This window comes from Dendrobates tinctorius, unplaced genomic scaffold (assembly GCF_039654945.1).
Source record: "Dendrobates tinctorius isolate UK_male_01 unplaced genomic scaffold, ASM3965494v1 ptg000064l, whole genome shotgun sequence".
Classification (NCBI taxonomy): Eukaryota; Metazoa; Chordata; class Amphibia; order Anura; family Dendrobatidae; genus Dendrobates; species Dendrobates tinctorius.
Genome location: NW_027361732.1, coordinates 12,144,282 through 12,159,359, shown reverse-complemented (window position 1 = coordinate 12,159,359; position 15,078 = coordinate 12,144,282). Strand labels below are relative to the sequence as shown.

Genomic DNA, 15,078 nt, shown 5'->3' with positions numbered 1-15,078 from the left:
TCCCATCTTCTAACCATGATGTCCTCTTCTTTGCTGCCTGTCGTGGTTCCGGCGCAGGTGCACTGCTCTGCTCTATTGAGGGCAGAGCAGAGTCTTGCAGTGCGCAGGTGCCGGGAGAGGTCCGGCGCCTGAGCAATGCAGTATTCTGCTCTGCCCTCAACAGGGCAGAGCAGTGCGCCTGCACCGGAGCCACAACAGCCAGCAAAGAAGAGGACGTCATCGTTAGAAGATGGGAGGCGCCGGACAGCAACACCCATCGGACCAAGACCGAACCGCCCCCCGGTGAGTATAATATAACTCCTTTTTCTTCTCTTTCAGGTTACATTGGGGGCTTATCTACAGCATTACAGAATGCTGTAGATAAGCCCCTAATGTCGGTGCCGGCAGTTCATAGTTGAAAAAAGGGGTGACAGATTCCCTTTAACCTGTTACTGTATTGGCCCGATCCAATTTTATATTCATACATGCTTATGAAGTGCTCCATACACCCCTGGCCGGCCGAGCAGCCGCTGTGCTTAGTTTGGGCACATTTTGTGCTGACAAATTCACTTTCATAGCAGTAATGATTGGGGTATTGTATCAAATTTCTGCCGTCACTTACAATTTCCTGTTAAGGGAATCTGTTAAGCAGGTTTTTACAACCCCATCAATATCTGTATGTGAAATCATTGCATATGTCAGAAATATTTAGCTATTAAGTAGTGGTGTTTGTTAAAAGCAATGCCTTAGATTTCGCACACAAGTTAGAACTGTACAATGGAGGTGCACATAATGAACAGCTACAGTACTTGTGCACGCAGATCATGTATGTAGTAATATTCAGAGTCTTTTCCTAACTCCTCCTATTGCTCAGTAGTTTCCAAATTCCCCAAATTAGCGCTCTGTGGCCGGAGGCTCTTGAGTATGATTTGAAACCCATTGCTGTCAAACCTTTCCTGGATCTTAAACCTAGAGATCAATGCAATGGATTAGCCACTGAATTATCTGACAGCTGGTTAGTTCCTCTGTGCCTTTATTACTTCTTAACAGTCTTCCGTCACCTGTGTATACTCCACAGCCATCCCTGTGCAGCCATTTTAATCTGCTGGCAAATGTAGTAACGTGACTGTTGTGCAAAGTTATCTCAGGTTTAACTAGGTCTATAGCATGTCTGGCAGTCACAATGCACCATATACAGGACACAATCTTATAATAAATAACTGCAATGCCTTATCCAACAACAAATGACATTATAGTCTCCACTACCGGAAAGGGTTGTTATAAATATAATAAATGTGAACCATAAATGTTATGATTCACATTTATTATAATCTGTGAGATTAAGTAAAATACTAAATTAATCCAAAGAAGAGTCAATGATCTGGTGCCAATTAGTATTCTTGCTGCCAATACACGATTCCTATAAAAAAAAAAAAAATACAGATTTATCTGCTGCAGATCTGCTAGTACTCTCAATGATGAGTTTGTGCTGTGCAGTCTTTAATATTCATGCACTTTTTGCTAACTACCACCTTATTGTTGACTGACCAAGGACCACACTTGCAAGGAGTTTGTATTTTCTCCCCATGTTTGTGTGGGTTCCCCCTGGGTTCTCCGCTTTCTTCCCACATTCCAAAGACATATTGATAGGAAATTTAGATTGTGAGTCAAAATAGGGACAGTGATGATAATGTAGGTAAAGCCCTGTGGAATATGATGGTGCTATATAAGTAAGAAAAATAAATATAAAATAAATACATTTCTGCCTATGTGCAGTATATGCAGGGGACTGGGCTAGCCACAGCTCATGAACATGTAGAACTAGCTCATCAATGAGAGGACAAGCAGGGTTGCAGCAGATTAATAAGGTTTCTTATTAAAACTACAAAAAAGAGACTACAAAGTGACTCAGCATTAGAATCAGAGTCTCAATCCCTATATTATGTTGCCCCTATATATGACAATTTTTACACGGAACATAAATACTTTATACTAAACTAAAATTTAACCTGTTGGATCTACTGGATGCCGGGGTTGAGAAATACTGCATTAAGTAAGGGCAGTTCTATTGATCTGAAAAGCCCTTTGCTTAAAATTTGCTTCCCTGAAACAAAAATCTCTGAGTTAGAACTTTCAAAGTAAAGGGGTTGCCTGGTCTTAAACTACTAGTCTGAAGTCACTATGTGACTGCAGAATGGCGAATCTTCACATACTCCTGGCCACATTCTGACTAGACTTTTTCTGGAATCACTCAATACACTGGTATTGAGCGAGGCCGCACCCATCTAGTCGAAATGTGTCCGGGACTACCCATTCAATTCTTATACACTGTATTTCTGCATAAAGCATATCGGTCATTTAGGTAAATATCCAGAATAAACTGATGCGAATATACCATCTCTGGTTATTTTAGGACTTGTAACCTAAAATTTTCATAATTCTTCTCCACTGTAGGATCTCTACAATTTTCAGATATATCTGAGCTAATAAATGTATGTAGTCGAGCTGCTGTGTTCTCTCCCATACAGAGCACGCTCAAAAAGATTACGTCATGCTAGTCTTACTCTGCAGCACCGTGTAAGAAGCTGCAGCAGCATGGAGAACATTATATAGCATCACTAAGCTGTGTGTCTGTGAATCCAGCACAGAACAGAGATAAAAGCTACCGTATTATACTAGGCGCCGAGATTTTCAGCACATTTTTTTGTGCTGAAAACACCCCCTTCGGCTTATACATGAGTCATTATCCCAGGGGGTCGGCGGCGGAGGGGAGTGGCAGGAGTCGGCGGCTGTCACATCATACCCACTTCTCGCGTGATCACTGCGAGTCCTCCCTGCATCTCTCTGTTGTCCCGACGAGGCAGCTTCTACCTGTGTTCAGCGGTCACATGGTACCGCTCATTAAAACAATGAATATGCACGCGTCTCCACTCCCATAGGCATGGAGCACATATTCATTACTTTAATAAGCGGTACCAAGTGACCGCTAAACACAGGAAGAAGCTGCCTCGCTGGGACAGCAGAGAGATGTAGGGAGGACTTGCAGCAACCGCTCCAGGAGTGGGTGAGTATGACGGGGGAGGACGGGGGGAGCCGAGCCATGCATACAACAGGGGGAGGACGGAGGAGCCATGCATACAACAGGGGGAGGACGGAGGAGCCATGCATACAGCAGGGGGAGGATGGGGACACATGCATACAGCAGGGGGAGGATGGGGACACATGCATACAACAGGGGGAGGAAGGAGCCATGCATACAACAGGGGGAGGATGGGGACACATGCATACAGCAGGGGGAGGATGGGGACACATGCATACAACAGGGGGAGGACGGGGGGAGCCATGCATACAACAGGGGGAAGGAGGAGCCATGCACACAACAGGGGGAGGAAGGAGGAGCCATGCACACAACAGGGTGAGGAAGGAGGAGTCATGCACACAACAGGGGGAGAAAGGAGGAGCCCTGCATACATAGGTTTCTTATATTCACTTTTAGTATTAATTTATGCAAAGTTTGTGGAAATAAGAGTGACTATTTAAGGCTAGGATTACCCATGAATTGCAGATGCAGTTGCACAAAGTGATCTTCATGATACACAATTCATCAAATGATTGTCAATGGAGCGACCTACTGAAATTGCCGCAAAGAGGCTAAACTGTTGCACTTTTCCCCCATAAACTTGCATAAGCCTTGCCTCTTGCTATTAAACTGTTGTGTAACCGTAAAACGCAGACAAATTACACATATCTGTGAAAATGGAAAAAAAGGGGGGCCGGAGGGCACCACTGCACGGGATCACCAGTACATGCTAATAATAGATTAGGCAAACAAAAAAAGAAGGAGCATGTACATAACAGGGATCACCAGACAACAATATAAAGTGAATAATAATGCTTTATTGTAACACCACAAAACACACAGAGCATTAAAAACATTAAAAATGCAAAAAATGCAATAGAGAAACAGCTAAAAAGCCCTGATGATGGGCATCATTGGACCCCTGCCTCCCTCACTACCCTGTCTATATGCTGCCCTAGCGGGACTTGCCATTTTTGTTCTGATGCATGCTTTCATTTCCTGGGCTCAGGTTGTATCTGGCGCTCTGCCTTTTTGCATTGTCGACCTGCATTTTACATCTTGTACTTAGCAGAGGGCTGTTTGACTGTTTTTCCTTTGCCCTGCAGCATTTGCAGCGTTGGTTCGTATACATTCATGTGTGTTTGTGAGGTTCGACTTTATTATTACAGTCATGGGTATATGAATAGTGTTATTGATTTTTGCTACTCACAGATTGCTCTAGTGGGTTTTTTTGGCAGGGGTCTTTTTAACCCTATTGCGGGTTCTTTGTACTTTCTCTATTGCATTTTTTGCATTTTTAATGTTTTTAATGCTCTCAGTGTGTTTTGTGGTGTTACAATAAAGCATTATTATTCACTTTATATAGTTGTCTGGTGATCCCTGTTTTGTACATGCTCCTTTTTTTTTTTTTTATTTGCCATATCTGTGAAAATTGCTATTGGTCATGTAGCCCCCTTGCCTAAAACGTCATCTTGGAGTGAAATCCCTATTGAAGCAACCCCATTGCTTTTACTACATTAATGCTGATGGACGGCAAGTTTAAAGACATTTTTGGTGGAAATGCCCTTTAGGCTTCCAGAACTTCTTTCTTTGTAGTGTTTTCTCTAAGCCTCTGCTGATTAATGTTAGTCATAACTATGTAATTAATAAACATGAAACTAGGAAATGAACAGGAACCTAATTGTTTTTCGGGATAATGGATACTTTTGAGCAGAGTTTTCTCGTGCTACAATGTAGACATAGTTTATCTTTATTCCCTGTAAGAAATCACAATGCAACGTTTGATTTATTCCTTTAGTTTCCAAAAGCGTGTCAGTTCAACGTTTCAGATGAGGAAGGCATGCAAATGACAAACAATACTAATAATAAGTCATGAGAACTACACGAGAAATGAAAGTGTCACTGTGCCGACCGCTCGGGAAATGGCTGGTTTCACATGACGGTACTTACTTTGGGGAGGTAGTCGTGATTATTGGAATCTGTAACGTCTTTGGCGTTTTTAAGCTGCAAACAAATAGCAACACAAAGTTATATTATCTGCAAGCAATCGACATACAACCAGTATTATAGCCAGTAAATAAACATTCTATATGAGATGACAGTATGGAAACCAGAAATATATGCTATATATAAATATATTTATCCTTCTGCATAAAAATTGTTATGGTATGATAATCACTAATTTCCTCATTTGCAATACTGATTGGAAAAGAAAATTGCAATCGGATTACTTGCTATGGACACTAGCATTACTTGATAGACAAGTGTTTTATGTATTATACTTAATACTATTTTGTATTAGAAAAGCTCCAGAATGACTTACAATAACATTACAACAAACAGAGAAAAAGAGAGCACATATTAAACTTATTAACAAATACACAATTTCTAATGTAGTATATTGAGCAAATTCTTAAAAAGAAAAAAAATAAATAAAAGCGCCATAAATAAAACTTATATTACAGGAGTTGACAGACAGTAAAATATATATTTTTTTTAGCCAAAGAAAGATTAACAATAATAAACAGGCATTCCCCCCTCTAAATACTCCCGTGGATCCAGACGTGTAACTATCTGCAGCGGTCATATATCGGATATCTCTCAGACGATGCACTTTTCTATTCACTTGACCGTTGAAGCGGTATTGGTACTTCCAAACCAGGCAGACCCCGATCTGGAGCTGCCTGTGCTGTGTCCTAAGGGTAGATGGAAGGCGAGCCTGTCTCTGTTTATTATAAATATTCAATCCATTTTACCTAGAGCTTAGCAGGTTAATGCTTAAGTGTAAAAGAACCCCATCATACTTCTCTTTAACCATTTATTTTTGTTTTTTTTCCAAATGTTAAAAATGAATAGTTTGTTTCATATTTTCTCATAGATTTAGAGTATGTGCACATTGTTTTTTGAGAGGCATTCAAAAATGGCAAGTTTTCTAGTGGAGATTGTGGAAATTCCTCCTTTCTGCAGAAGTTTGGGAGAATTTTTTAATTTTACAAAGCAATTTTGAAGACTTTCTTTTCCGGAAGTGTTCTCGCATCTTTTGACTGGATAGTGCGTAGTCTGGATTCCATCAGGAGCCATTTCTTTTTCCCACTAGGCATTTTGCAACACCTAGAATGGGAAAAATGCTCAGAAGATGGAAAATATGAACAGCAGATAGTTTGACGATACAAGAAGTCTGTGTATTTGATGCAATGTTTCAGGTGTTGTTTGAAGAAGAGCTGCAAAAAAGAAACTTCATATGCACATACCCTTACAGTTAACATTTGGCAGCAACAATTTTTTGCCAAAAAAGGTAGCAAAAATGGCAAAGAAACTTCACCAAAACTTTGTGGTTTCACATAACTTGGATGCCACTGCTGTTTTTTATGCAAAGCCAGATATAGATTTAAAAGGAAAAAAATATACAGGAAGGAATTCTCCTTCCATCTGCAGAAAAATCACCAGAGCTGTTTTACTTGCAACACTTTGTGAAATTACCTTGAAGAAGTTTTACCTGCTCTTTATTTTGAACTGCACTGATAGGAGCTATAAAATTACATGATGACAACAGACAATTATCCTTGTTCAGAAAGTCCAGAAAGTGCTGTACAGGGGACACTTAAACACTTATATAACTAGTGTCTCTCTGCAGAAAACACACAATAAGGAATAATAGAACTTTCACATTTTGGTTTATACAACGGTCCACAATTCACACACTACTATTACTACAGCTACCAAGTAAAAAGACTACTATATGAAAAAAAGACTGTGTGATGGCTCACTTGCCAATGGAATCAATAGAAACCGTTTGAAAAACATTTTCTCTTACACTGCAATGTACCCTTCTGCCCTTGTAGAATAGCACTTAGGAGAGTCTTTAGAAGATAAGGTGGATTATGGCCGGGAGAATTAAAGCCCCCGTTACACACTGCGATATCGCTAGCAATATCGCTGTAAAGTCACCGATTTTGTGACGTTGCAGCGATATTGCTAGCATGTGATACCTCTGACCGGCTCCCCCGCTGGTTATCGCTGATCGCGCGAGAAGCTCCTGGACCATTCCTCGTTGGCCACTTCCTGCTGGGGCTTCCTGTGGCGCCGACGAGCGACGCGTGGAGCCGAGCGGGAGGACGCAGGATCGCCGCGTCTGACAGGTAAGTAGCGATCTCCGTCCCCTGCGATGTCGCTGGTGAGATCTGCCTGTGTGGCAGCTCACTAGCGACCACCTAGCGATGCACCAGCGATCCTGACCGCGTCATATCGCTAGTCGGGATCGCTGGTGCATCGCTAGGTGTAACGGTACCCTAACACTGTATGCTGCAATGTTTAATGTACAGCTTTAAAAAGAACCTTGCAGCTGATACATGTTGCCCGATCCATAGGCAGTACTTATCAGGCACTGGCTGCATAATTTCATTCATATATGCTTTAAAGGGGTTGTCAGGTCAAATCCAGTAAGTTTGCAGTCACTCTGTGTAACTGCAGACTTATGAATCCCCTGCAGCGCACATACCCGCCGGTTTCAGACCTGGGACCAGCGGGTATGTATGAGTAATAGAAATTCCCGGGCAGTGGGCGCGGCCTCACTCTCCATACACTTGTGTGGAACAAGGCCACACCCTCTAGTCAGACACGCCCACTAGCTAGCCGCGTCACTAGTTAGTGCATGGCCTCGGCTCCATACAAGTGTATGGAGGGAGGCCACGCCCATTGGCCGGGGGTATGTACAACTCATACATACCCTCTGGTTCAGGGTCTGAATTCGGCAAATGCCTGCAGCACACAGTTGTATGCACTGGGGGGATTCGTAAGTCTGCAGTCACCCAGAGTGACTGAAGACTTATCAATTTTGACCGGACAACCCCTTTAGCTCTGGAGCACATCTGTACCTGCGAGTGTGTACAGGGAAAGACCTATCAATCAAGGGCAGCAGGCAGGGAGAAGCCGCCGGAGACCTGCCTGTCCGACTTGACTCTCATGCGTCTCGATCCTTGGAGGCTAGTAAACTACCGTATATATTTCTCTGAAACACGGCAGCTGAAATTGTGCTGTCAGTGTATGATACATGCTGCTCGTGAATCGGACAGCATGTATCAACTGTCAGGTCCACTTCAAGTATAAAAAATACACCTACCCACAATATAAATCTGACGAAGATGCCCAGTACAAAGAATGAACCAGCAGAGGATGCTGGCAGTTGTTAAATCATTGCTAATATGCATGCAGAATTCTGACTATAGCACTGTGGGATAGAATGTGCTTTGTTCATTTTTCTAAGCCACCCTCTTTAAATGCAATATTGGACCAGCTGTACATTTGTGACCAAAGGTTTTGAGACTGATACAAATTTTGCTGCTTCAGGTTTATGACAATTCACAGTAACTATAGATTATTATTACGAGTGATCAGATGAATTGAAAAACACTGCAAAGTCATTCCTTGTCATGAACTAATACCAGTTTCCAAAGAATGTCAACCCTACCACAAAATGACCTGCTTTCTTTATTTCAATGATAATCTCTTGTTCGCTCAGGAGAACGCGTTATTGAGGACAAGGCATCTGATATCACTCTGTCATGCTAATTTAATTCTAAGAGAAAACTGGTTGCAATGAAAGGGTACTGGTGACTCATTTTGTTAACTTCAAGTGTTAAGGGCCTTTTACACATAGCGATATCGCTAAAGCGTCACCGATTTTGTGACGCAACAGCAATATTGGTAGCGATCTCGCTACATGTGACACTTACCTCCGACCGACTTCCCCGCTGGCTATTGTTGATCGCGCGAGATCGCCCTGGTCCATTTCTCGTCATTGGCGTCCTGCTGGTGCCGACGAGCGACTCCATGGATGCGGGAGGAAGTCGTCACCACAGCTGCCGTCTGACAGGTAAGTGTCGACCGCTGCTGCATCGCTGGTGAGATCTGCCTGTTTGGCAGCTCACTAGCGACCATTTAGCGATGCACCAGCGATCCTGACCAGGTCGTATTGTTGTCGGGATCACTGGGTAACGGGACCTTTAGCCATAGTTTCCTCCAAGGAAATATCTGTAGTCATAACAGCTTCTCATAAAGAGGACTTTACAAGTAAGAACACTGCTGCTTATAAGACTGCCCCTAAATCAGCAGTCAAAGAAACAAGTTCACTTTCTGGAAAGAAGGCTACAGGGCACCCAAGAAAGTCCAGCAACTGCCAAGACTGCCTCCTATAAAATTCAGTTAAGGTATCAGCTTCAACACCAGTGCAGAGCTTGCTCATGAATGGCAGCAAACGGGTGTTAGTGCATCTACACACACAGTGAGGTGAAGGATTTTGTAGGCTCTCCTGGTGTCAAAAAGAGCAGCAAAGAGACCACTTCTCTCCAAGAATAACATCAAGGACAGACTGATGAATCGCCCCTTCAGACTGTTTGGGACACCTAGAAGAATGACTGTCCGGAGAAGAAACGGTAAATCATCCTGAAAAAAACAGACATTCATGTGTGGGGTTGCTTTTCATCTAACAGATTAGGCTCACTCACAATTTTGGCAAACAATGCTGCCATGGATATTTATCCATTAGTATTAAATATACTCCAAGAGCAACTTTTCCCAATGATCCAGGAATAATTTGATGATCAGCAATGCTTTTTCCCGAGCGATGAAGTACCATGGTAAATACACAGTAAGTGTGTTAATGACTTGGGGAACAAACATTGAAATTTTGGGACCATAGCTAGGAAAATCCCCACATCTCAATACCATTTAGAACTCGTGGTCAATCCTCAAAACGCTAGTGGGCAAACAAAAATACAGAAATTGTGATAAACTCCAAGCACCGATCAGGTAAGATCGGGTTGCCATCAGGCAGGATTTAGACCAGAAGCAGATATCCATATCAGGACAATTTGCAGAAGTCTTGAGACTGTGAGCCCTCGCGGGCAGGGTCCTCTCTCCTCCTGTACTTGTGTGTGCCTTGTTTTGCTCATGTTTGTTGTACTTGTTATTGTCAGGAACACCGCACTGCACCTGCTCACTGAGCCAGTACGCGTGTCCTGAGTACAAAACTGTGCACAAAGATACCTGTGGAATGGGGCAGCAGTGGTGATGATGCATGCTCCAGGCTCACAGGACCTGAAGCAAGTGACTGCTGAGGGCGTGGTCTAAACTCCAGAGAGCTAGGAGCTGAGGAAAACTTCCAGAAAGGTAACTACAGGACAATGCTACCAAGAGGCATAGACAGAGACAGAAACCAGATCAAGCCAGGGTCAAAGCACAAGATAGCACTACAGTACCAAAGGGTTAGGCAGAATGGATAGTCAGGACGTAGCACTAGATCAGAAAACCAGAACGGGCAATAGACGGTACAAAAGGGACAAACTGTAACGGAGTAACGATAGCCAAGCCAGGAGTTCAGGACCGGAAAAGACAATAATACTAAAATGAGAGACAGAGTACAGAGTGAGGGGACAGACCGGGTCATACACGGGAAGCAAACAAGCAATGCAGTGCACACGCACACCAGGGGGGCCAGACACACAATCAGAACAACAGTATAGCTGACAGAGAACCATGGTAAAGAGTGAGTATAAATACCCCTCCCAGATCCAGAAAGAGGCCACGTACACTTAACCCTGTGAGTGCAGGGCAATAACCCTGTCCAAACCATGAGTTATATTTCACATGTAAATCGCCATGGAATAAATGGAACTATATAAATGCATAATAATAAATAAGGGACAACACTGTAAATATTGAATCTTTACATAAATTTGACATATTTTTCAAAAACGTAAAAACTTATGAAAGTTTATAATGAAAATATATAATAAGCTGACTGAAGTTGTAGCAGTAAAACATTAGCTGGAGATGCTACAAATCACAATGCTATCAGTATACGACTTTTGTGAGTTCTGGACAATAGAGAGTGACAGTGAACACTTAGATAGTTGGGTTCTCCCGCTCAAAAACATCTCATACATATTCTCCCATCTATACTACATGCACATTTAAATATATGATTCTGCCGTCTCTCTTACACAGGATAAACAACAATTATATTCCAGGCCATTATTCAGACACTGTGTAATTAGTGCTTTTAGCAGACACAAAATCAATTTTAAAACAATAGATTTGCTTCCTCCCTTCATCCTTTTCAAATGTGTAATTATTTTATTCAACCAGAGAATTAAGTTCTTCCTTTTTTTTAAATTTTAAATCAGAAAAGCAACTATGTTTAAAGTGAGTGAAGGACCGCTGTTTGTATGGATGAACCAGGCTACCGATTGGAACATTGATAACTATGTTATAAAATCCCATTAACAAACTAGAAAAAAAATATAATTAAAGGATTTTAATTGATGGCCTAGCATCAGGAAGGGCCATCAATATCGGATTGTGAATATGGGACACCCGGAACTGGCCGTAAGTATTCGCATGCTGCGAGAACACAGCTGGCAGGTCCACTTTAATGCATATATTCTAAATAGGTAAATAACTACCATAAGATACACCTAGGCTTTAGAGGAGGAAATTAGAAAAAATAATAGAAGCAAAAATGTGATCAATTTTGTACTTAATTTCCCCTACCCTGGTAAATATGGTCCCCTCATTCCCATCCTGGTATGCATGGCCCACTCATCCCAATCCTGGTATGAATGACCCCCTCATCCCAATCCTGGTGTGCATGGCCCCGCTCATCCCTACCCTGGTATGCATGGCCCGTCATCCCTACCCTGGTATCCATGGCTCCTTCATCCCTATCCTGGTATGTATGGCCCCTCTCATCCTCATCCTGGTGTGCATGGCCCCCTGATCCCTATTCTGGCATGTATGGCCCCTCTCATCCCCATTCTGGTGTACATGGGCCCTCTCATCCTTATCGTGGTATGCATGGCCCCTCTCATCCCCATCCTGGTGTGCATGGCACCCTCATCCCTATTCTGGTATGCATGGCCTCCTCATCCCCATCCTGGTATGCATGCCCCCCTCATCCCTTGCCTGGTAGGCAAGTTCTCCTTATACCTAGACTGGTAGGCATGGCCCCCTCATCCCTATTCTCGTGTGCAGGGCCCCCATCTCCATCCTGGTATGCAGGGCCCCATCCTTACCCTGGTATGATTGGCCCCGATGTCTGTCCTGGTAAACATGGCCCCATCCATATCCGGGTATGATTGGCCACCATCCCCATCCTGGTATACATGGCCCCATCAGAAATACATTTAAAAAAAACAAACACATTACACTTACCTTCCACTGTTCCCACGCAGTGTCTTGTTCTGGTGCCAGCATTGCATGGCAGTGACGTCATGCGCTGCTCTCATGCCAAAGGACAGCTGCCGGAATACTCACTGCTCTCCGCGCCGAGACTATGTGCGTGGAGGGCAGCGAGTGTTAATTGCTCTTTCGTAGCGCAGAGTTTTAGCCACAGGCTTCCGGCAGCTGCCGGGCAGTCACTTGTGCTGCTTATAGGGAATATTAACTGCATTCCACGCCTATCGGAGTGGAGAGCAATGAACATTAATTAGTAGCGGGGACATGTGACCACAGCCAGAGCAGGAACATCCGTACTATAAGATGCACCCCCCATTTTCATCCACATTTTTGGAGGAAAAAAGTGTGTCTTATAGTCCAGAAAATGCGGTATATAGAGAATGCAAGAATCATTGATTAGTAGTCCAGGTAGTGTGTATATGGCCAATAATTTGCACTTTCAGAGGCTGTTTATCTCTTCATACTCCACTTTCTCAATTAACCTACATTAAATATAAAGCCTCATTACCGGTTTCATTTTCTGTTATAGTCACTTCTCTTCTGTAACAGAATTTGTATGAATTACTAGCAAATGTAACCTGGCAGACAATTGATGGGTTAGATTTATCTCAGAGTTGACTTAATATTTACTAGACTAAATTACATGACGGGAAAAAAAAACCCAGCCATATTTCTATTAAAACATGGCTTAGAGAACGTTAGAGAACGTCTAGTGTGTTCTATTCATAGCCGGCATGCCCATGCATAAAACATTTTCACTTTAGCAGAAAGCTATTTCTGTGAGCCATAAGCTTCATTATCCTCTGTAGTAGTAATGATATTACCATTACCCATTTACATGTTACTGGGCTTTGCCTGTACACAGTTAATGTGTGCTGCATATTGCTGCAATTTTTTGCAGCATGCTGAAAAGGGAATCCGCCAGCAGGATTTTACCTCCCAAACTTATTTGCGCATGTAACTCTTTCAAAGACCATTCCAGCAATACCTTTACATGACCAGTCCTTTCCCCATTACTGAGAAATAAGCAACTGAATTGATATGCAAATGAGGCTGTAGATCTTAATCCTCTGTCACTCCAGCTTTATTCCCCGCACAACGCTTTCTCCTCCTGCCTGACGGCTCCTTTGACTGAAGATACACAGTATATAGGCTGTCAGTCAAACAGGTGGAGGCGGCACTCGTCGGGGATATAGAGCTGGAGTGACAGAACTTCAGAACTGCAGCCACCATTTCATATCAATTCAAATGTTAATTTTGCAGTAACGGACTAGCCAAACTAGTCTGGACTAGTCTGACAGTGTTTTATACACACTCTGTGCATATATTGGTGAGGCCCGCATTTTCTTTTAGCTGGATGTTATATTGATGTGGTTCGCTATGGCTGTCTTCTAGCCAAGTGGGTTCAGTCCTTCTCAGCCCTTATCTACCTGCATTTCACTTGACAAACAGTAAGGGTTTAATATTAGAGTTAGGACCGTGTAGAGCAAATATAAAAATGGTAATTTTGAGTCCATATTGAAATATATAGAATGCCTTCTGTATATTACATAGCTGCATTTCTGCCCACAGTGACAATCTTGAGAACTGTTGTTTCACAAACAGTTCTAGGTTTATAAATATTTGTCATTGTAAAACGTTAAGGTTTATTTAACCTCTGTCTGTGTTGGTTTTATCTAAATCCATGTGGCTTTTATATTGTTAGGGTTTACGACCCATTGTCCGATGATGCCATGTTGTCTGTTTCATCCGACCTTGATGGCTGGCCACTGAAAGGGTTGGGTGAAGCAAGTTACACATAAGTGTATTATTTAAGGTCAGAGAAACATGACTAAAGGTACTGTCACACTTAGCGATGTACCAGCGATCCCGACCAGCAATATGATGCGGTCAGGATCGCTGGTACATCGCTAAGTGGTCGCTAGTGAGCTGCCACACAGGCAGATCTCACCAGCAACATCGCAGGGGTCAGGGGGTCGCTACTTACCTGTCAGACGAGGCGATCCTGATGTCCTCCCGTCCGTGTCCACGCGTCGCTCGTCGTCACAGCAGGAAGCCCAGCAGAAAGCTGACGACGAGAAACGGTCCAGGACGTTCTCGCGCGATCAGCGATAACCAGCGGGGGAGCGGTCGGAGGTAAGTATCAGACACAGCGATGTCACTAGCAATATCGCTATAACGTCACAAAAACCAGTGACGTTATAGCGATATTGCTAGCAATATCGCTTAGGGTTACAGACCCTTAAGACTGAAGCAAAACTGGATACCTGTATGTGCACAGTGTTGATACCTGCATAATTGTGGAAACCCATGCAGTGTTGTGAATCTTCCAGGGGTTCTCTGTCTTGGTGTTGCTTCTCTGATATTCCAGACGGATGATGTTTAAAAGCCTCTAGGTGATTGATGATGTGAGTATACTGTATATAGTTATTCTTTATATATACTTAATCATTATATGTATTCAATCTTTATATGTACTTAACCTTTGTATCTTAAAATATACAAAAGTGTACGTAATCATACTATTCCTTTAATTTTGTACCTTGAAATAAAATTGCATTATATTGCAAGTAGTAGCCTTCTTTAAAAGCCGTATCCGAACCTTAGTGTTAAAAAACTTGGCAATACATAATTGGTGTAGTCGGCAGGATACGCAGAAGGCTCAGAAGTTTTTTTTTTTATTAATATTAACAGTACTCTTTGTGATAGTGTGATATTGCGTAAAACATGCCTGTCTTTAAGAAAAAGGTGGCTGTGTGTGAATCGACTGAGATTCCAGGCTGGGA

At 42.7% G+C, this 15,078-nt stretch overlaps 1 protein-coding gene across 8 annotated transcripts in view; it reads right to left on the bottom strand.

Moving 5' to 3' along the window:
- The window catches only part of ENOX1 (ecto-NOX disulfide-thiol exchanger 1), an 835,160-nt gene that overhangs the window by 13,952 nt on the left and 806,130 nt on the right, over window positions 1-15,078 (bottom strand). For all 8 annotated transcript variants that reach the window (XM_073580298.1, XM_073580302.1, XM_073580303.1 and 5 more), the window contains one exon: window positions 5,009-5,062. In XM_073580298.1, the coding sequence (XP_073436399.1) occupies window positions 5,009-5,062 (54 nt within the window). The remainder of the gene's footprint in view (window positions 1-5,008; window positions 5,063-15,078) is intronic.